Genomic DNA, 23,049 nt, shown 5'->3' with positions numbered 1-23,049 from the left:
ATGGCTATTGAAAGTTGGAGGTAAAGATGTTTTTCAGTGAAGATACGAATAAAATTATGAGAATTTGTGTAGTGGAATTTTCAGCAGCCACTAGCAACACTGTAGCAAAATTTGCACAAAGAAAACTCTAGAGAAGGACACAACACAGCAAAATATTAACAGCAGCAATTCCTGCGGGTGACATTATTGTTAATTAAAATTTTAAAAATGATTTTCAAGGTTTTCTGAATGTCTTTCAAATAGATCTACCTTCACAGCCAAGAAAAAAAGGTGGAGAGGCAGCATATATAATATTTCAGAGCAGGAATCCAGGTCCAGGCTGCCTGAATTCAAACTCCAGCCCCACACTCACCGGCTGTGTGACGCAGTTAAGTTCCCTGGTCTCAATTGTTCATCTGTGCAATTGACAAGGGTGGGCGGTCATGAGGTTTATATGCAGCACTGGTTTATATGAAGCACTCAGACCCTGGCACACAGCCATCGTCATCATTGTCACCATCGTGTGTCTATGTGTGTGACCCATCGTGTGTCTGTGTGCATGACCCACACATTCGATTCAAGCTGGAAGAGTTGTTCTCTGGGAGAGAACAGCCCCAGCAGGTTCTGTAGAGGATGAGCCTCTGGCTCACAGTCTCTGTAGGAGGCTGGGCTGCCTGCCTGGGCCTCAACCTCCAGCCTGTGAAGTGGAGGTCAGATCAGGCCATGTCACAGACCACTGGCACTCAACAGTTTGTGATGCTGAGATCTCAGTTCCAGATAATGCAGACTGCTCTCAACACGTCATCGGGCCAACTTTCAATAGTAGAAGAGCTAAGAGACACACAAATTGCCCAAGTGGTGAATTTAAAGAAAGAAACATTTGATCCCTGAGAAGGGTGTGCCACTTTACAGTTACAGGGGTCCTTTCTCATGAAGGAGAATGGTTAATGCACATTTGAAGCAAGCAGGGAGCTAAGCCTGGCACCTCCTGCTGCAGAATCCAGGGGCCCTTGAGGTACCTCAAAGACCAGAGTTAAGTCCAGGAAACCGCAGCGGATTTATGGAAAGGCCGTACACATGAGCGTGTGAGGTCTCCGCTAGAGAGAACGTGTCTACAACTTTCACTGTCTTTTCAAAGATGCCTGTGAATCCAAAATGGTTAAAAAGCACTGAACTAGAGGTAGAACAGGAGGCAGGAAGTGGTTCAGAACTTTCCAGGTGAGGAATTACTGCATCATCTTCCTGGAGGGCACAGGGGACAAGCCTCTCAAGTGATGTCAAATGACATTATGAGAACCTGTCCCAGTGAGACCCTCAGCCCCTCTAGTATCACCTTAGGGTGGTGAGGTGGGGATGGGAGGGGTACAGATTGCTGCAGCAACCACACAGCTGGAAACCCATGAGCCAGGGCCACAGAAGAGGAGAGGGGAAAAAATTAAATATAAATGATAAATTTTAAAAAAGGTCACACCTACCACCCTCCCCATGTCATAGAGGAACTGGAACCCAGTCCCCCCACCCCCTCTCACCCCCAGTCAAACCTGGAACAAGGTACAAGCCATTTCTCCAGTTCTTCCCCTGGGGTGGAGCTACATGGGTCAAAGGGCCATGGCTTAGTGCCGGTGAGATATGACGGCACTTGTTCTGTCGATTTTGGAAATTTGTCAGTGAGTGTGTAAGGACTTTGGGAAATTAGACCTAGTCATGCATTTGCAAGTTAGTTCTTACCCCCCTAAAGGAAATGCATGCCATCTGCCTCCATGGGCCCAGGGCAGGCAGCTAGACCCCGTGCCCAATCTTGCCACAAGGACACCAGTTGGCATGTCCACGTGCAGTCACTGTCACTCTGTCATACTAGGCATCAGCAATGTGGGATATGGCTTGATTAACCCTGGCCCTCCTTAGGACTTCTGGCATCATTTAACCCGGGCAGGCCACAACTAACTTCTAAAGTAGTTACCTAGCTCGAAGGTGGCACGCACACGCTAACAGATAACTGATGTGATTCTGACCTGTGAAAATTGAGACAGGTTCCCGTAAACACTCCTGTCTACTGCATACTGGGTGGTCTGCAGGGCTTGTCAGGGAATAAACACAGCAGACATGTGGCCTTGGCCCTCAAGAACGTTATAATCCACTGACCCTCGACAGGCTGGTGTGCTGCTAGCTATAAGCATGTCTCTCGTGGGTTCTAGAATACTGCAGGCCCTCTCCCCACAAACCATCTGCAGCTCCTATGAGCCTTGGGAGAGTCACTAATCAGATCCCAAGCAAACTATCCACTCATCCTTCCTGCCAAATCAGCCATGGGCCTCCCTCTTGGCAGTATCTCCAAAATGACCAGGGAGTACTTGTCACAAGATCAAAGGTGGGGGTGGAGTCAAACAAGTGTGAGAGCCTCTGGATTGACAAGCTTCGCCACCGCTTCTGTGCACCAGGAGCCTCAAAAAAAGAATGGTTCCCCCAGTCTACGGGACCACTCCACCCTTACAGAAGGCACATCTCCTGGGGAAGTGGTCAGCCTGGGATGAGTGCTGTGCATGGACCCCCACAGGACACACGCCAGCCCCCCACGCTCCCACGTTGTGCTGGGACAGGAGCCAGCAGCTCAACAGCCTGACCCGCCTCTGGTGGGGTCCAGTGGGAAGACAGATGCTGATGGAAGAATGTCACAAGTCTAGAACATACACTGCTAGGAAGAGCCAGCTGCCCGGTGGTAGGGGCACATGAGGAGACAGTGGGAGGGCAGGCTGGTGTAGACATTGTGCAGGGGAGCAAGCCAAAGTCATCCGAGGAGGACTCTAAAGCAGTGAGGCTGGGGCCATGGGGAGGCCAGACCAAGAGGGGCCCGGGAGGTGGGCATCCCTGGGCATGATGGCACCACTGCACGCATATTTCATAGGAACCCTCAGGGGTTGCCAGGGGGTTCCTCTGGGATGCCACCAGCAGGCCAGTGAGGAGGACAGCACAGTGGTCCAGGAGAGGGGGCCAGGAGCTTGGCCTAGGGGACATGGGAAATGGGCTGGCTGGTAGAAGAAATAAGGAGACTGCCCTCGGGCCACTGGGTGCAGAAGGCACTTGTGCCTGAGACAGAGGTGGGGTCAGAGGTGGTCAGCTGGGTTTGGGACACACCCAATGACCTCGATGTCTTTGAGGCCCCTCAGCAGAAGCATCCAGCACATGGGTAAAATAACGCAGCACCATCTTTTAAGGTAATCAAAAGTCTAACTTTTTATCAATCCCCAGGGGCCGTTCTGCTAGAAACAGTTGGGTTGGGCCAAAGTAGCGGAGACAGCTGGAGATTTCTGTGTGGGCAAACCCATTGGGCTCTGGACACCAATCCTCCCCTGTCCCCAGCTGTGACCCAGTTCATCAACCCTGGGACGAATCTGGTCAGTTACTGTCTATGCAACGGTATTTGCCAGGAACTTTTTGTTTGTTTGCACTCTGTGCGGCGCTAGCACACAGAGCTGTCAGATAAAATCCCATCTGTGGTTAATGGAAAGATCTACTTCAACATTGCATCACTACTGAAAAGAAACCTGAGCTTTGATTAAACTGGGGGTGGGGGGAGTCAAAGTCCCATCCTGCACAACAGAACGCCGACTTTGGGCCTTGGTCAGCTTCCAACCTCTGAACTCGTAAGCGCTGAAATGAGGCCTCGCCCTGAAGTTTCCTCACACCCACCCCCTATCCCGGAAGGAGCCACTGAGGGCCTCCCTCAGAACATCTTTACCCTTCCACATCCTTCATCGATCTGGCTGAGAAAGGAAGGAAGGAAAAGGCTAAACCAGTCATCACAGTAAAATGTAAGGGCTGGGAGATGCAGGCAGCAACGTCCAGCTATTAACCAGCTTGGAACCTAATCAGAAAGAGTAATTTAAAAAAAATTTGTGAGCCCTTTCAGCTATTGGCTGATGCTTCTGTAATATCTACCCTTCTCCAGACTTTTGGCAAAAGAACAATTTCAAAACAAATGCTTTCAGTTTGGTTAAATGACAGCCCTTGCAAAGAGCCAGCCACTGATACTGCAGGCTGAGAACAGGGGCTGCTCTCCCCAGGAGAGGGCTGGGCTACAAAGCGCTTGAAGCAAAATGGCCCCTTTCAAAGATGGTCAAAACCATCAAGCAAAGGTAATTAAGAAAGGAAGGAGACAACTGCAAAATTCCAGGAGAGGCTCAGCCTAAAAGGACGCTTAATACAAGAGAGCTGTAGGGAGGGCAGGCTGAGAGACTTCCAAGAAGTCTTATATCTTCCTCTCTGCTTGTGGTTCTTCTTTTCATTTGGTGTGAACAAATGTATACTCTATCAGCTTTTATGTGACGTAGGGGCAGTTTGTAAATTCCATCACTTATCAAAGCACTTTTATACAACGGGGACTGGAGCTAATTAAAATAAATACCATCTGCATTCGATTGAACTTTATCCTAAGCCCTATAACATTCATTTCCAGTTGGGTCATTCCAACACAATGGCGAAGCTGCATTCCGATGTCTCTAAATAATATTAAATCATCTTTTCCTTTTCTTAATAATATTAATTACACAGCTCTCCGCATGCTAACGTGCGGAAAAAATGCTTTGCTAATGTGGGAAGATGTGGGATGCACGGCAAGAAAAGATAACACTAAATGCTTCTAGAAGACCGCTAATTTTGCCCCATATTTCATCAGAATGAGTTAAGCAAAGTAAATATTAGTCAGCCTGACAGCTAATTGATTCGGTTTGCATTAAAACGAGACTGATTTAAACGAAGGTATTTCAGTTGCGATTCTGAATTCATAATTGGTTCAGATGTCTACATGCTTTCCCTGGGGCTAAAAATTTAATTAGAACTGTGAGAAACAATCAGCCAATCGTGTGGAAGTCACAGGAGGGGCTGGAATGTGCAGGTTGTTTACCTTTTCTCTCTTTCGTCTTTATTGGCAGGATGCTTTGATAGCGGCCCTGCCAGGAGCTTATTAAGAAGCTCCGTATAAAAGGGGTTTTATTTGAAAAAATAAAAAAACTTAGCTGCCACAGCTTTGGCCTAGAAGCTCTATCCTTCCATCTCCTTCAAGAACACAACTGGTTACTGGGAATATTTTGGCCTCAGACCCAAACTGAATGTCGTACTTTGCAGACAGCTACGATGAACGCACTCCTGTAGTGTAAGTGGCACTTTTGGGCACTCCCACCCTGCCACACTCTAGCCCACCCAGGGTCTTCACTGTTGTTGCACAATCTCACACCCTGACCCACACCCTGACCCACAATCTCACCTGGCACAGACATAGGTTGTGGGGCATCTTTGTATCTCCTGGGGTACCCAGCAGGTGCACAGTTAATAATTGGGATAAGAAAGGGAAAAGCACTCAAATTGGGTTATCTTTGCAAGTTTTAAAACTCAGTCACTAAAAATAAGAATGTCGACTAATATAGGTTAAGTCTCCTATTTCGGCTCTGCCTTTCTCCTATTTCGGCTCTGCCTTAGTTCTAACTACTGAGAAATGGCTTAATTCTCAGAAGCCCCATGGGAAGGGGACCAGACAATCTGCTGCCCCGCTCCTTCCCACTGCATGCCTGTGGTGGGGACGTGCAAACAGCCACCCCTGGCGGTAACATGTGTGGTCATAAGTTAATAACTTCAAGGACCTCAAAGAACAAGCATGTTGGCAACAGAAGACCCATCACCACTCACTTAAAGTTAGATGGTAGAGGGGCGCTATAGCAACCCCCTTCTAGCTTGGAATGTTCTCCACACCTTGACTGATGAGGGGATGCTGGCAGCCTCTGTCTTCCACCTAGTAGCTTGCAGGCCCCTGGGCCCACTGCTTAGAACCTCCTTCCACTCATTCTCCAGGGACCCAGATACTGGTTCCGCTGGTCCCTCTCCAGCACTCCCCTTCTGTGGGAGTCAGAACCTACAAGGTTCAGCAGTCCCTCTAAAAAGCCTGACTTCAAGTTCCACGGTGGGAGCAGGAACAAGCATAATCACAGCCTCGTCTGATTCTGTGAAGGCGTATGCTACAGTGCCCAGCATGTCATTATTTCTCACAAACCTTAAATTCCTTTCCTTGCTATGAAGGAAAAATGAGATTTACATAATGTTTTGTATTTAACTCTTTCTATCCATGTGCCTGTTTTCCACCCACCTACCCACCCACCCATCCATCCATCCATTCACCTATAAGATGAGCTCAGAACTATACACAATACACGTCAGCTTTGTCACAACCCACTTCAATGAATAAGTTCTATTGGGGACCGCATCAGAACGCCCAGAAAGTGATATTCTAGAGAAGGATGTTTAGGTGCCCAGAGAAAATGGTCTCCCACACACTCCCAACCAGGTCAGTCAGTACAGGAGCACTGGGTTGCCAGTGGCTTGGGATGACACACAGAACCCACTTCCCCATGGCACCTTTATGATACATGTTCTCTAAGAGTAGCAAAAGTAGTGTCATGTGCTATCCTGGTGGCACAAGCCAACAATTAGCACATTTTGCTTTAAAGAGAAGGCCATTTCCATGTTCTAAAATGATTTTCCAATGGCCACATTTCTTTGGTAGAGCTACTACTGCTTCTCACATGAACTTCTTCATTTGCCTTGTAGCAATCATCACCCTGATCTATCACATATTTTTCCATTTATAGCTTGATTATCTGTCAGCCTCACTGCCCACTCCAATGGCCTGCGAGGACAGGGCCTGCTGCATTGCAGGTGCTCCAAAGTCACCTGTTGAATGAATAAAGTCATCGAAAGCTCACTTGGCCATCTTCAATTTTTAATCTTACCAAGTATCTGTTGACCGACATTTATGAAATATTAATCTCAAGTCTATGCAGAAAGGAAGTTTAATTAACCATCCCATAAATATAAATTGTATTAAACTTAAAATGTTAGCCTCATCAAATTACATTTGTTTTGATCTCAAAGATCACATGAATTTTTAAGGAAAGAAGAAACTTATATTTATTGGCCAAGCTTTTAAATTCATGGTAACCATTAAGGTATGTCATGACAACCGCAGAAACATGCCTTTGCCCAATCTCTAATTTCATTAATAAAATACTCACTTGAATTGCCTGGTCTTTTTATCTCTAAGATCTATAAACTTATCCCCTGTAATAACTGTGCATTTTGTTGACTTTTAAACACTCAAAATAACAATAGATCTTAATCACTGCTTCAAACTAAAGTCAAGAATTAAAATTCTTAGGTCTAACAAGGGGACCCAAATACCTAGCTATTCAGGTGGTTTTTATGTCTCTACACACTAATCATGTTTTACTCTAAATGGATATGGAAAATGAGTAGAAACACATTATATATCTAGAAACACATTAAAACCCACACTCAGCCATTTTTAGAACCACAGATCCAAACATAAAGCAAACAACCACCAAGGCCTTAGGAAAGTATCAGAGGTCTGTACCTGGGGGTCCATTCTCAGGAAGGTGTGAGGGCCTTTGCTACTCAGAGTCGATCTTTTAAAGGTTTTGCTATGATAAAAATGGTAGTAATCTTCCAGGTTTCCAATCTGCAAAACAAGAAGCCAGATATCCTCAGTTAATACAATCATAGAACAGCTTCAAAAATCCTGCATCCCACAAATATCTTCCCTCATCCTAGAGGGTCAGTCAAACCCCAGAGAAAACACACCCTCCATTACACTTCCGCAGGCATCTCTGGCACCTGTTCAGTGCTTCTGAACATGAAGATGGATTTAAACACTCCTGTTTGGATAAACAAATTAGGTAGTATTTCTGATGAAGCACAAACTCCACCGAATCTTGTGGTGACTTCACATCATTTAAAGTTTGTACATGTTGGCCAGCTTTTTTAGACACGAATTAATGTTCATTTAGGGTCAAGCATCCCTGAAGTAGCTAAGTTAGTGTCAAGTCAGGGCTACACCCAAATATTCATCCATAAACAAACCCCATCCTTTCTACCCCATGGGTAAACTGAAATATCTAAGAATGAACATTCATTCTCAAGTACAAGGAAGCCAAAGAAAACACACAGATCCATCTGCTCAGGGATTGTGAAAGGTCAGATGAGAACAGCCAAACCCCTCGGGTGTCCCAACTTTCTGCCAGGGGCAGTTTGTCAGGACAGATTTCAGCTTTAGTGCTGGATCGAAGGAATCTGAAGAAGTGATGGATGTGGCTTTTGGGACTCGCCCTCCTGTCTGATGACCCTTGAGCATCGGGACATTGTTCTCAGAAGACCTGCTTCTTGTTCTAACTTCCACTGCTTGTTGAAAATAGCTCTTCGGTCACCATCCTTGAAAGCAGAACATTTTATTTTTTTTAATATTTTATTTTATATAATTCTTACATCATTTTTCATTTTTGCACAATGTATGCATTTTCATTTGGGTTATATTCCCCATACAATTGCATCCCCCCTTATTTTTACCCTAATCCTTCCTCTCCCTGCCACCCCCCCGCCCCAGTAGTATGTCTCTGGTTTATAGTTGCTTATTGATTTTGATTTTTACTTTGTATTAATTAGTCTTTTTCCTGGTCCCTTATTTAAGTTTTCTAGATTCCTGCTATGAGTGAGACCATCCGGTATTTTTCTTTTTCTTCCTGACTTATTTCACTGAGCATGGTCCCTTCCAGCTCCATCCATGTTGCTGCAAATTGCATGTGTTTATCTTTTTTGAATGCTGAGTAATATTCCATGGTGTATATGCACCACATCTTCTTGATCCAGTCATCTATTTTGGGGGCATTTGGGTTGTTTCCATAGCTTAGCTATTGTAAATAGTGCTGGTATAAACATAGGGGTGCAGGTGCCCTTTGGAATTAATGTTTCTGTGTCCTTTGGGTAAATACCTAGGAGGGGAATTGCTGGATCATATGGAAGCTCCATCTTTAGTAGGTTGAGGAATCTCCACACAGCTTTCCATAGTGGTTGGACCAGTTTGAAAGCAGAACATTTTAAATGAAGATGGACCAAGTTCCCTTCCAGGCTAGACCATCGGAGTTTTGTTTTTTTTTTTTCCCTCCCAGCTTCTGATTAAAGGGTGAACTTAAGACTAACTATCCTCTAGGGCAGTTAAGTGAGATGACTCCAAGCACGAGTTTTCCATCAGATAAACCTGGTTCCAATTTTACCCACTCCTTTCACCACCGTTGCTCATGTGGCCTTGGGCAACAATATTCAAATCTTGCAAATCTCCATTCCTTATGAATAGAACAGGGATAAAACTACAAGGCCCTTGGAGCTGATTAAATAGGACTGATGTCAACCCAATGCACAGCCATTTTTTGGCTGCCCCTACCTCATTTACAGCCATTGTGTCTGCTCCAGCTGACCCCAATAGAGCTGAAGGACCCAGGCAGAGATGGCGGGGTCGGGAGATGCTATGAGTGGCCATTTCCATGTCTTTCCACAAGAAGGTAAAGCAGGCATGTACAGAGAGCAACTTCCACCCTTCTCACTACCCTTCAGCCCTCATTTTCAGCCACCCTGGTAGTCCTCCTGTCTCTTGTTCGTAGATTTCATGAGACACCCCTTTGTCCTTGAACAAAGAACTGCCATCATCAGTTAAGCTTGCTCAGTGGGTTTCTGTTACTTACAACCACAGAACATCAGATGCTGAGCAAGTCATAAGGATTAAATAGGTATCATCTGTATAAGGCCTGGTTTAGTTCCTAGAACCTACAATAGTATGTGGCCAACAAATGCAGCTGGTACTGGGAGCTGTGATTCTTTCCATGGCTCCTCCATTCCCCATGCCATGCCTGGAGTATTCTCAGTTTTGAACAAATCAGATTCTGTGTCCCAGCTGGTTTCCTTCCTGTGGGGTGTTCTGGGCTTAAGAGCCTCTCTGAGTCTTAGTTTCCTTGTGAGAATAATAGCTATTATCTTGAAGAGTTGTTCTAAGACTTAAATTATATATTATATATAATTATAGATATTCTCCCTATAGATAAGTAGATAGATGGATGGATGGATAGAGAGAGAGGGAGAGAGAGAGAGAGAGATAGAATAAAGTGGGTGGTGGGTGAATTGATGGATAGATACATACATAGATATACAGACCAATGCCATAGATATGGAGCTAGCAGAGCACCTGAGGGGGTAGTAAATGCTTGATAAATGGTTTTCTGCAATTATCATTCTCAGTTCATTTTCTACCTATTTCCGCCATCACAAATCTCATTTTTCTGCCCTATTTTGCACAAAACCACTTTTATTTCACCACCTACAGATAAGTCACCTTGCTCACTTCTTCAACAAAGTTAATTGCTATATATGTCGAAAGACTCCTCCTAAAGCATGCCAGAGCTGTTATTTAGCAACAGACACAGTAATGGAGTCTTAACTTACAGCAGTATTTAATCAGCATGTTTGCTTGCGAGCTGCCACCATCCCTGGGAGATGTTTCGCAACTTTGGTCTTTTAACTCTGGGCATTCAAGTCAATTCCCATTCAGGAACATGGAGAAACTCAGAATTGAACCAAATTTGCTAGCGAGGGGATGGATTAGTTGCACATGCCAGGGCCGTCTGGAAGCCATTCAGGGCAGCACCCGGCCTTAGGGCAGCCAAGCTGCTCTTAAAAGGCCAGTCCCGAGACCATTTATCCTCCTGTCTCTGGGCCACCACGTCCATCCTTAGCAAGGGCTCAATGAGTCCCAACCGATGGGAGCTGTTCCCTTTGAGCAATCCAGGGAAGGAACAGATGGTGCCCACAGTGCCAAGCAGCAAACTGCCCCCAGGGCATTGCCATATTTGTTTGGAAACTTATGTCCAGCCCAGCATGGGGACTGAAGATGTGGGGAGGTCCTTTCTCAATGCAGGGGATCAGGGACACCAGCCAAGGCCACCTACTGGCCCTTTCAAAGCCAGAAGAAACTGGAATCAGAAAACACTTCAGAAAATAAGGGGCAAGGGTGAGGTCACAAATCTGAAGGTGGCCCCAAGGTCCCCTGTGAGTTCTATGAACCTCCATCCAGCTTCTGGGTTTTTTTGGAAGGAAGCTGAGTAGGGGATGGGATAGCCACATTCCTTCCTCAGGATCAAAGACTGGAGTCAGACAAGCCATAAGCCAGGAAGTGGGATTCAGCACACAGGACCGAAAGGGTTGCCTGATACTGGAATTACCAACGGGATAGGAGGGGAGGTGGTGTGAGGGGACTGGGTCTTTAAGAGGGAATCTAGCCATGCCTTCCAAGGGCTTGGCCTGTACTCAGACTGGGTTACCCACACAGTGCTGCCAACCAGGGCTACGCCTGTCCCCGCAAGCCTGCCGATGGCTGTGGTTAATAAAGCCCTTCACTCAGAGCAGGGGCTAGCGAACCTGGGTCCACAGGCCAAACCCCGATCACCATGTGTTTGGTTTTTTATTTTCATTTTCTAACACTGTGGGAAAATATAACAACATTTACCAATGAAACCATTTTTAAGGTGGGGTTCAGTGGCATGGGGTAGATTCACAATGCCATGTGGCCACCGTCTCCAGAACTTTCTTTGTCTTCCCAAAATGAAACCCTTTTCTCATAAACACTAATTGCCCACCCTTTTCCCCTCCCCCAGTCCCTGGTGACCCCCTCTTCTGCTTTCTGTGTCCATGACTCTGACGAGTCTCGGGACCTCCTCTAAGTGCAACCATGTGACATTTGTCCTGTTGGGACTGGTTTATTGTATGTGCAAGATGTCCTCCAGGCTCATCCTGTGTTACCAGGGATCAGACTTCCTTCCATTTGGGGCTGAAAAATAGTTCCTTGCTTGCACAGACCACATTTTATTTATGCATTCATCTGCTGACTGACTGGGGTGGCTTCCACCTTCGGCTACGTGAGTAATGCTGCTGTGAGTACAGGTGTGCAAATCAATGTTCCCGTGCCTGCTTTCAATTCTTTGGGGCACAGATCCACTTCCTGTCTGTACAAATAAAGCTTTATTGGAACATAGCCACACCCACTCGTTTCCCCACCAGCCACAACGGCTTTGGTCCATGCCCGCAGAGCTGAGGCTGCTACAGGGACCCACTGAGCTGCAAGCTTAAGCGATTCCACGTGTGGACTTTTTCAAACAGGAAAGGTTTGCCGTTCTGTGACATACATCCTTTGCTGCCAAGCCTATTTTGGCAGTCTCTGCTCTCTGATGTCGAACATGGCTCGTCCAAAGGCTGGAATGCCCTGTCCATACCCCGAGGGCTTCTGTTTAGAAACAGAGACCAGCTGCGATCCCAGCACCTTCAGCATCTCATCCGGTCCCGGATCCGTTCTTTCTGCAGGAGCCCTCCACGTCAGATGCCCCAGGAGGCACCCTGTCTCCCTGTCTATCTCACACTGGGCTGCCCTCTGCAACAGGCACGGGGTCGGGACTGTCAGGGGGTCATGAGGGGCAAAAGGTGAGAAGGGGTCAAAGGGGCAGGGCAGGAGGTGGGGGCACTGACCGTTGGTAGGACTCAGCTGGGTGACATCTGGGACCTGGCTGTTCCTTCTCCTCCCCTCCCCTTTGAAGCCTGCTCTGCCTCGCACCTGACCTCCACAGCAGAGCCAACCACCACTTAGTCCTCTCACATGAGGAGCTGCTCCTGAAGATCTCTGGGTGTCTACATGAGGGAAGAGGGCAGGATGGCAAACTGGGAGGTCCCCTGGCTCAGGCAGTTTCACATGTGGGGCACCCTTGACTGTCTTCTGGCCCTGACTCGCAGATTGGGGTGTGGGAGAAAACCAGGGAGACAGCCCCACCGTACAGATGGGAAGACTAGGCCCAGAGAACTCATGCCCAGTGTCATCTCAGGGGCTCCCCATTTGGAACCAGCCATCCCCCCATTCCGCCCACAGACAGCTTGTCAACGTCTGACACCAAATGACATGCAGACACCCAAACAGGGCTCGGCGTCATTGTTCCTTATGCCAGCTTCTGGGTCAAAGGGCAGGAGCAAGGATTAGAATAGACACAAGAGAGGGGGTAACATAAGGACCTTTTAAATCCAGGGTAGTCTTCTAAGTAAGGAAACGCTGTTCCTATCTGACATCCGCACTGCTGGTCACGCAGGTGCTGCCCCTGGCCGGGCAGCCGTGGCCATCCCAGGTGACAGTGAGGCTGTGGCGTGGGACGCCATCTATGTTGTCGGGGCCACCCACATGCCTTTCACACCACATCTCGGGTGTCTAAACAGCCTGTGTGGCTTCAAAGGACGACTGCCATTTGAGGGCCCTGGCAGCCTGCTTTTTTCCCTCTTCCTTCCTCTCCCTGCGAAAGGAGGAGAAACCACCTCCACCATCCCAGGCTGCCCACAGGCCGCTCAGCTCTGAGCCCTTCCAGAGCTTCAATCTGCTCTTCATCAATGAATCTGATCACCAGCCTGCGAGGTGTTTCTTTTTAAGTCACAACATAAAATTTCAATATGTTCCTTTTCTCTTTCTTGTCCCGGGCATTTTCACGATGCATTAATTAGAAACAGGCCAAGAAAATAAACCATCTGCCGAATATGTAATGCTCATGTTTCTTTACTCGACGCTGATATGTAATTATAAACATTCGTTTATAAAATGGGTAAGATCATTAAAACATCATTAAAAACCTTGCTAAATGCTCTCGGCCAGAACACTGGGAAAAATGAGATCAAGGAACCCCCAGCGCGGAGGAATGTATTTTCTCTATAACAGGATGCTCTATTAGACATTTAATAAATATAGATAAATTTTGCACATAGTACAAAAGGGTGTAGAGATAGTAGGGACAGCTATTCCCCCTACTCCCCTCAACAGCCACTGACCCCACCCCCACCCCAGCTGCTTCTGAGCTCCTGGCCTATCAGAAGAGCAGAAGCGCTGGCTGAGTGCACACCCTCCAGGCAGCAAGCTAGGAGTTTAGAAACACGGACAATAGTCTGATGGGCTGGATGCTATGATTATCTTCACGTTGTATATGTGGAAACTGAAGCACATAGCGGTTAAAGAACCCATTCAGGACCACATCTTTAGTAAGAAGCACAGCCAGGATTTGAACTCACAGCTCACATTCTCAACCATCACACTTCCTGCTTTCTGGCACGATTACGTGACTAGCAGCCACAAAGACCCCTCGCGTCTTTTTTCCTCTCAGCAGCAGAAATTATAGGTGACATAGACTATTTTCCCTATATGTATCCAGTCCACAATGCTATGAGTGTGTGTGGATGGCAAGCGACTTGCTCATGTTTGTATATCTGCATATATATGCATGTATGTACAAGGACGTGTAGGTGCACACATGTGTATAGTACACACAGCGTACACACACACTAGTACATGGCTATATAAGTGTGCATATATATGTATGTGTATATTCAGGTGTGTGTGTGTGTGTGTGTATTTTTATGCAAGACTCATAAACAAATGGCTCTAAAATGCAAGCAGGCACGTCTTTGATTTCCCCAGAGCCTTCAAATGCAAGTGGACCTACCAGGGCCACTTGCCTGCTGCCCTCAAGCAGGACCTCTGGGTCCAGGGCCCACCACCTGGGGGCACATTGGAGCACAGCTGGAGCAAACCCCAGGGAGATTCTGGTTCCAGAGGTCTGGGCTGCTCCGGGCCATGCAGATTCTGAAACCTCTCTCCAGGAGACACTGAGCCATATCCAGGCTTTGTGTCAATTCCAGAGGGCACAGGTCCTTTCAGGATGCTGTCTGGCCAATCCCCAGGGATTCCAGACTCAGCCTGGCAAGGACTACTCTGCAAAGCCCCCAACTCCACGGCAACTGGGCACACTACCATTAAGGGGGAGTCCTCAGGAGGCCAGGTCATACCCTAGCCATCGTTGTCTGCTTGCTCTTGGCAGGGTGCACAGTATGGGCATCCCCAGTGCACCCATCATTAGGCCAGTGTCATCTTGCCACCCCCGTCACTGCCCCCCCTTCTGTTCCTCCTCCCAAGAAATCTGCATCATGGTGAATGGCACAACCATCATCCTCGGGTATCAGGTATCACCAAACTCTCTGAAAGTCACCTCTCAAATGGTTCCCAAACTGGGCTGTGCCCCAGCACCTCCACCCTTGTGCAGTGGCATCACTGCTCTGCTTAGACCAGAGCAGGGCCCTAGCCAGCCATTCCCATTCCAGCTCCCTCCCATCTCAAGGACGAAGCATGGGCCCTTCACAAGGCACATAAAGGTCTCCATGACTGGGCCAGGCCATCTCTCCTGCTGCAGGCCTGGCCCACAAACTGCGCCTCATATCTTGCAGAGGTTTGCCTTGTGTGAGATCCTGCCGCCCCTCCTGTTTCACATGCCAAGCCTGCCCGTGCCAGTTGCCTCCACCAAGACTATCTCCCACTCTGCCTTTAACTAGCACCTCAGTTGTCACTGCCTCCAGAAAGCCCTCCAGGATGCCCCAGGCACATGTCTGTCGCACGTGGCTACCACAACTCTTCCACCCTCCCTCTACAGGAAGCTCTTCAAAGGTAGCGCCGTCATCTATAAATCCTCAGGTGCAGGCAGCATCTGGTGCACGACAGAGGCTCAAAAATGATTTGGTGAATGAATGGATTTCAAGTGACCCTAGAAGGACACTGTGTCTTCCCCTTTCCACCTACATACAGCTGTCCAGAGCCACCGCGAGTCCAGGGGCAGGGTCAAACGAGACCCCGTGCCTACTGGCCCAGGCACTGATGTCCTGCCTTTGAACACTTTCACTAGTCCCCCTCCCAAGTCATGAAGCTGTGGAGTCAGGCCAACCCCCTCTTGGCTGTGTGGCCCCTTAGACCTCTACCCCCAGGGACATGGGCTGAGCCTCTCAGGCAGTGCCAGCACTGTGTGCCAGCCAAGGAGCCCCACGGTCTTCATTCATGTGAGAGAAGAAGGCTCTCGGGGACCAGAGCTGCGATGTGTGCAAAAAGCCTGGGAAACCAATGAAGGAAAGGGCAGAAGCCAAGGCTGATGGGGGAGCGGCCAGGGCTGGTGTGCTTACAGGAAGGCCCTCCCTTGTCCTGTTTTGTTATGTTTTGTGTTTTGAAAGAGCAGGTGTAACCCAGCCTCAAGTCCCCTCTCTGCTTATATAAGGCAGGTGTGAGGACTGACCCATCCGTGGATGCCACCAGCTCAGCAGCCCCACCTTCCCAAAGGAAAAGATATTGTGGCATTTTCTGCAGATCCCAAGGCAAGGAGGAGGCAAGCCCCATCTAATTTATCACATGTGATTTGCGGCAAAGTTACTGATGCCGAATTCACCCCAAATAACACCCGATGGTTCCAAAGGTCCACCCGCCCACTCAGCCCTCCAATGGACGTGACCTCAGACACAGGTGCAATTCTGCAAGCCCTCAAGTCAGCAAGTTGAGTTTTGGGGGGTTGGCTAAACACATACTTTGGTCAGTCCACAAAAATTCACCCCACCTCCCTGGGCCAGTGCAGTTAAATCCTGCCTCAAGGGAACAGCTGATAGCAGCCACAAAATGTCACAATTCAAGGTCTCAGAAATGAATGGGCTGTAGATGAGACTTCTGACTTTGCAAAAAACTATTTACTGTATCACTCCCAAAGCCTGTCCTTGGCTGGAAACAGATGTCTCGGGTCCTGTGCACTCACAGCTGCATGCGAGGCCTCCAGAGCCGCCCTACTTCAGGGCCAGCATCTTCTAGGACCTTGGCACTGGGGGGAGAGTCTATGTTTAAAAGTCACGGGCGCCTGAGTTCAGTTATATAATGTTATTGATCCCAGTTGGTCTGCTTAAGAAAAACATAACTAATTAGAGCCTATAAAAACCTACACACCAAATTAATTCTGACTTGCTTTGGCGACTTCCGCCTGAAGAAAGTTATAAATATAGATGGTCACTGAGTCTATATTTAGCCTGCACTGGGTTACCTGGTATTTATAATGAAGGAAGTCCAGCAAGAGAGAGAAAGAATGGACATTTTGTTGTTATTTTTTAAAGCTTAAAAAAAAAAAAAACCTGCTTCCCATTTCAGTCACATCTACACACAGCAGCATTCTGTGACTGCAATAATTACAATTCTGACCCAAGTTAAGATTATTGCACAATTTCCTAGTCTCTTAAAATTACTTTCTTCAACACGTATCCACCCAAAGCGTGCGACTAAGCTGCTCCACTTCCTACAAATTCCTGAAAAATCATTAATTTTGACTGAGTGGATTTCCTTTTCTCTTCCCTTGAGTCGCCAAACCGAATAGTCTGTCTTCAGAACAGGACGCTTCATTTCCATACCTGACTTCAACCTATACCTTTAACATCCACAGGGGCCAATTGAGGAACTGCAGCAGTTCCTCGGAAGATCTTCATTTCAAATCAATTCCTGGTTGAAGTTTTCTTAGGGTTATCTGGAATTAGTCTTTTTACCAGAGTTCTAAACCCTACCTCCCTTCATATTCGTTTTCATTTTGTTTTGATTGAAAAATAAAATCCCTGTAAGACTTCTTGGGGAGAAAAATTCAGCCTTAGAGCCACATGTGGGTTTTCAGTGAGTTTGTCATGGTTTCAAAGTATTAAAAAGGAATTTTATGAATTGCCAAACAACAAGAGAACCAGAGTCCCTCCTTTTTACCCCCTTTTCCAATAAAGCTTAAAGAATATAGAGTCTAGAATCAAAACAAACCCTTGAATTGCTTCAACTCCTAACTCTTCTTTCAGAGCATCTTCTTCCAACTTTATGAAGCAAATGGCAGGTTGGTTTTTGGAATCACACCCCCATCCCTTCAGAACCCTTGGAGCCCACGAACTACTTCGTAAAAGATGGAAATTCAATGGGGTGTATGTCAAGGGCAGAGGACCTCTGGGATAAGGCGGCTGCATGAAGCCCGGCCCCACCTCCAGTGTGCCCACCTGTGTCCAGATTGGAGCTTCTCACTCCAGCCCCCAGGGCTGCCCCCGGTGCCCCATGTGGCTATTTGTTCTTGAGGATGGATTCATGCCATGTGTTCCTACTGCCCAGGTGACACGCCCACAGGACCCACGTGGGGACACTGGAAACCCAGCACTGCCAGGTGGCCCAAACTCTTCTAGAGAAGCCGACCCTCAGGTCCCACACCAGTTCTTCCAGGTCTTGAATACTGGAAACTAATTTTAAAGGGTGACACCACTGTGTGGCCTTCCCAAGACATGTTTGCCCGTGGCAGGTGGCCTGTCATCCCTGCAACAGGGAGCAAGACCTTCGGTTCAGACTTTGCTGAGTCTAGGAGGTTTGCTGTCGACTTTTTTTCTCTCTGTGGATGGAAGACATACTGGAGAGAGATCCTCAGAAAGCCTCATCGGGAAAATTCAGCCAGGAAGAAAGGCTCTGGGACATGCCCAGATGATTCTTAGCAAAGAAAACCTCGGCTTGTGAATGCAGGAAAGCTTGGCCATGACCTTTGGCACCAAGGGCCTCATAAGCGCAGCGCACTGAGCAGGCTGATTATGCCACAGATCCAGTAGCAAGGCTACGTGAAGCACTCAGAGAATCCGTGCAGGGGCAGCTGGGTTCCCCCAACCCCCCTCCGCAGGCTCCCCAGGAAGAAGGGTCAGCACTGTTTGGGCTACTCATCTGAGGAAGGTCAGGAGCTGCAAGATTTGAAAAAAAAAAAAAAAAAAAGACCAGAACTTTTGTCCTTAGGAAAGAAATGTCTAGAATTTGAACTTTAATATTGAAAGTACTCTCACTTGAGAGCAGCTATCCTAAGGGAAATTAAAAAGTATTTTAGAGAAATTAATCTTCAAATTTTTCACTTTAAAAATAAATAGCTCCTAGACCCCACAGAAGCGAAAGCAGAGACATGAACAGATATTTGCACAGCCTCGTTCACAGCAGCCCGACTCCCAGCAGACGCGGGAGGAGGCCTCTGCGGCCATCAGTGGCTGACCGGATCGACACTATGTGCTCCGTGGACATGGAATATCACTCAGCCCTAAAGAAGAAGGGAGCGCTGGCACATGCTCAGCGTGATCAGCCTCAAGGACATTGTGGTGAGTGAAGTAGGCCAGATAGCAAGAGAAGGCCTGCTGAATCCACACACGTGCGGTGCCTTGTCAAATCCACAGACAGAAAGTAGAATGGCGGCTGCCAGGGGCCGGGGAGTTGGGAATGGGAGACAGTGCCAAAGGGGAGAGGTTTCAGCTTGAAAAGATGACAAAGTTCTGGAGCTGGACGATGGTGGTGATGGTTGTACAGTGATGGACTTAATGCCACCAAAGTGGACACTTAAAGCTGGTGGAGGTGACACACTTCATTATTTATATCTTACCCAAAACCAAGAAAAATTTCCTCGACATCTTGTTCCCACCTATCCTAAAACAGGCTCCTGGACAGCGTCACTCAGCATGCGGGGTCCCCTAGCGCCAGTGACAGTGGCATTTGGAGACCTGAGAGGGAGAAGTCACAGCCAGCCGGGAGGAGCAGAAGGCGGAGGGAGACCACACTGGGGCCTGCTGTGGGCATGAGCTAGTCCTGGCTCTAGGCGAGTCTCCCTACTCCGGTGTCCTGATCCATCATGTAGTTTCGCTTAAAGGAAAAAAAGGCACCAGGGAGGAGATGGCGTTGGCTCGGTTGCCCTTGGAGATGGCTCAAGTTCACCTGGCCCCTTTGTAATTCCACAGCCCCCAGCCCTCTTTGACGCCGATGCCCACGCAAGGGGTCCCAGTAACCAATCCCCCAGCAGGGGCTTGCCCCGTGGAGACAGGCGGCTTCCTTTCACGAAGATACAGAGGCCTTTAGTCCAACCACATTAGTGCCCAAACCCAACGATGCCAATTAAAAGCAGACGTAGAGAGAAGCATGTGCTGTCATCCAGCTTCTGTGGTTCAACCCCAAGCCAGCAATTAAACGTGCAGAAGCTACGGGTGAGGCGGCTGTCATGACTTCACCAGGACACAACTTGAGGGGCAGCCTTCCCCGGCTGCAAAGCACACTTGGTTTGTAACCTAAAAGCAGGCTTTGTGCAGCGGTTTCATATCGGCCCCCTCTGTGTGGCTTCAGGACTTTCCATGTAAGCCACCAGGATGAGTCCAGGGGCCCGACAGCACCCTGTCCCTGACCTCACCAGCCTCAGTTTCTCCCCTCTCAAGGAAGAAGTCAGCTCAGCCTTTCTCTCTGTCCCTTTCATGCTAACATTAGTGTTTTACTATACATTTGCCAATAAAAACTTCGATGGAACTTTCATACTCAAGGTAAAACTTCAGAAGCGCTCATGTGTAGGTGAGAAGTGATTGTTTGAAAGGAAAGCTGGAGAAAACATCGTCTTCTTCTCTCTGCCCTACTCCTCTGTCCATGACTCATGAAGACAAACGCACACCCGCGCGGCACACCCCTCTGGTGTCACCTTCTTGTGTTTCTGTGACAGCGGCATCCACCCTGACCCCGGGCACCTGCACATCTGCTGCTTCCTGTCTCGGCAGGGATTACTGCAGCTCTCCAAGCTAAGCACTGTTCAAGGCATTCTGGACCCCAGCAGAGCCAGACCTGCACCCAGGGAGAGGCCAAGAAGAATGAGTTTGCTGAGCAAGGCAGCGGAGGCGCACAGGTGCCGGCTGGTGCTCAGATGGCAAACTGGCATCAAGAATCTGCCAAGTGTGTCCTAAGATAGACACGGGACCTGCATTCTGAGGGAACATCTTTATCAGGCACTCAAGGCAAGATGGGGCTGGGGAGAGGAAGGGTGGGCACAGGACGTGAGGCTGGCAGGGATGTGGCAACAAGGGATGTCAGTCATCACCTGGCCTGGATGCAGGACACAGGCCATGGAGACACGGAGTTGAGATTTTGGGCACTAGAACCAGGCTGTTCTGGGAGACAGACATGGGAAAACGTCGCATGCGGTGAGGCAGGGGTAAGGGCTGCATATTCCTCAGGGCCTGAATTCCAACTGAATTGGAATTCCAACTCCTCTGCTTAATTGAAATGGACTCTGCAAATTTCTTAATTTCTCTTAGCCTCCTTTTCCTTTTTCTATGTAATGGGGATCACAGTATCCCTGCCCCCTCCCCAGGGGATAAACGAGGCATATTTATTTCCTAAAGAAGGGTACATAAGTGCCCTAGCTGGCCCTTTCGCCTTTCACCTTATGGGGAAGAAAAATAATTGTAACAATGACGCTTCGCAAAATTAGTTAGATAGCAAATCCCATTTGCCCTCAGATTTCATCTAACACAATAACGAGCTGGTGTTCTTCTTTATGAGTGAGCCCTGTGGGGAAATGTCCTCCCTAGAACGAGCCAATGTGGCAGCACCTCCTTGCTGGCCAGGACTGTGCCTGCAGGGGTGAGGGGCGGGGGCCCTGGGCACTGAGGAATATGCAGCCCTTACCCCTGCCTCACCGCATGCGACGTTCTCCCGTGTCTGACCAGCCACTGAGAAGGAACTGGCTTTCTCAGGTCCCTGAAACTAACTTACCACTAGTCCCTTTTATTTTTTACCAACTCATATCAAATGAGGCTGCAATATATGATCGATTCCAGGCTGGAATCTCTTTTAAGTTCTAGACTTCTGATTCTGTATAATAATTCATGATTTATCTCATCACTCATGTTCACGAGTCTGTAAAGATGAATTCTCTCCCAGGGGGAAATGTGTCCCCTCGGTTCTGAGGGATTCTGTCTGATTTATGGTCTTGACTTACTACGGCGGGCACAGCTGTTTCCTCTACCTGCACCAACGACTCACTACACGTCCCCTCAACAGGTGGAACAGGGATCAGCAACCTGTAGGTGACTCACGACGCAAGGACCACAGTCTCCCCTCTGAGGAGCCAGTGGCTGTTCTTCATGAGTTGGGGGGGTCAGTGAGGACCTGGGCTGCTGCTGGCTCCCTGAGGAGAAGGACCCACAAATTCACCCTGCCCTGCCCCCACCCTCCCCATCACTATTCCTACTAAAGATTGCTGGGGGCAGAGGGACAGGGGACAGAACCTCTGCCATGAAATCCTAGCTGGCCCTTTCGCCTTTCACCTTTCTCCTTCTCTGCGGCAGATGGGCTGGGGCAGGGGTTCTTCTTCCTATTTTTCGAGAGAAGATAGAAATCTCCCGATGTTTGAATGTTGATAACTGTTTCAATTTGCTAAAAACATTCTGGTCAAGATAAAACATATCCAGGGAATTCCCATCAGCCCTGGGCCACCGTGGGACCTGGCTTTCCAGCAGGGACCGCTGCATCCCTGTGCAAGGCTCCTGGTCATCCTCAGATGGTGTCCTGGTGCCAGGAACCATGTCCTGCTCAGCATTTCCCAACATGTACCCCCTCATTGTTTCTCTTCCAAGGGGAACAGACCCCAACACCTCAGAGCAAGTTTCACAGCACCGAAGCTTCCAGAGTGCTCAGTCGTGGCTCCTTCTGAGGCTTCCCTTCCGTTATATTTCTCCCCAGTGACAACTCCTAGCAAATAATCACTCAGCTTCTCAGTGACAAGTCTAATTACTCCCCATACCACCTCTCTCACCTCTTTCCTGAATCCAGGCTAAGTTTAGCAGTTTTGGTATATCTGTCAGCTTCCTCCCAATTCTTGGGGGGGGAAATGCCTTCTATTTCATTTCATTACCTGCCCATGTCACCTCTCACCATGAACTCTTTCATGCACCTGGCTATTCCTTCTATCAATTCTGCTGAGGTTCTGCATGTGGGTTTGCGAGCCACATCGTCACCCAGAAGTGTGCATGTGCTTCTCTGCACCGGAGGAGAAAGGTTTTGGGAGAGAGTAACAGCAAATGTAACAAAAATTCAATTTGTTTGACAGGCTATTCTGTTCCCAGGTCAAAGAAGCCATGCCCCCTGCCCCCAGCATCTGTAGACCCAGAGTGTGGACTGGCATGTAAATCCCACCACAATGCCGGGGAACCCCTAGGCTGCTTCACCTGGTCTCTGCTGCCTGCCTGTCATCACAGACCACCCTCCCTCACTCAACCACCGACATGTGCATCCCAGGTTCAGACACCACTGCTACTCACCCATTCCACGCACTCAGACTCTCTCCAGACTGCTCCACCAATCCTTCAAATCTCCTTATTTAGTCCTACTACCAGGCCCTCCCACTAAACCCTTGGAAATCCGTATTATTAAAAAAAAAAATTGGAGTAGAAGGGCCTCCCTGGTGGTTGAGCGCAGCACTGTGAAGCTGTCCGCAGCCTCTGCAGCACCGGTTTGATCCCGGCCAG

At 48.3% G+C, this 23,049-nt stretch overlaps 1 protein-coding gene across 3 annotated transcripts in view; it reads right to left on the bottom strand.

Moving 5' to 3' along the window:
- PCSK6 (proprotein convertase subtilisin/kexin type 6) overlaps positions 1 to 23,049 on the bottom strand; it is a gene marked incomplete at both ends in the record, with an annotated part of 162,505 nt that overhangs the window by 108,091 nt on the left and 31,365 nt on the right. For all 3 annotated transcript variants that reach the window (XM_084253905.1, XM_084253906.1, XM_084253907.1), the window contains one exon: positions 7,397 to 7,501. In XM_084253905.1, coding sequence (XP_084110031.1) covers positions 7,397 to 7,501 — 105 coding nt within the window. The remainder of the gene's footprint in view (positions 1 to 7,396; positions 7,502 to 23,049) is intronic.

The sequence above is a fragment of the Talpa europaea genome (assembly GCF_964194135.1).
Source record: "Talpa europaea genome assembly, chromosome: 14".
Classification (NCBI taxonomy): domain Eukaryota; kingdom Metazoa; phylum Chordata; class Mammalia; order Eulipotyphla; family Talpidae; genus Talpa; species Talpa europaea.
The sequence above is the reverse complement of the archived record's forward strand: the minus strand, read 5'-3'. Positions and strand labels throughout refer to the sequence as shown.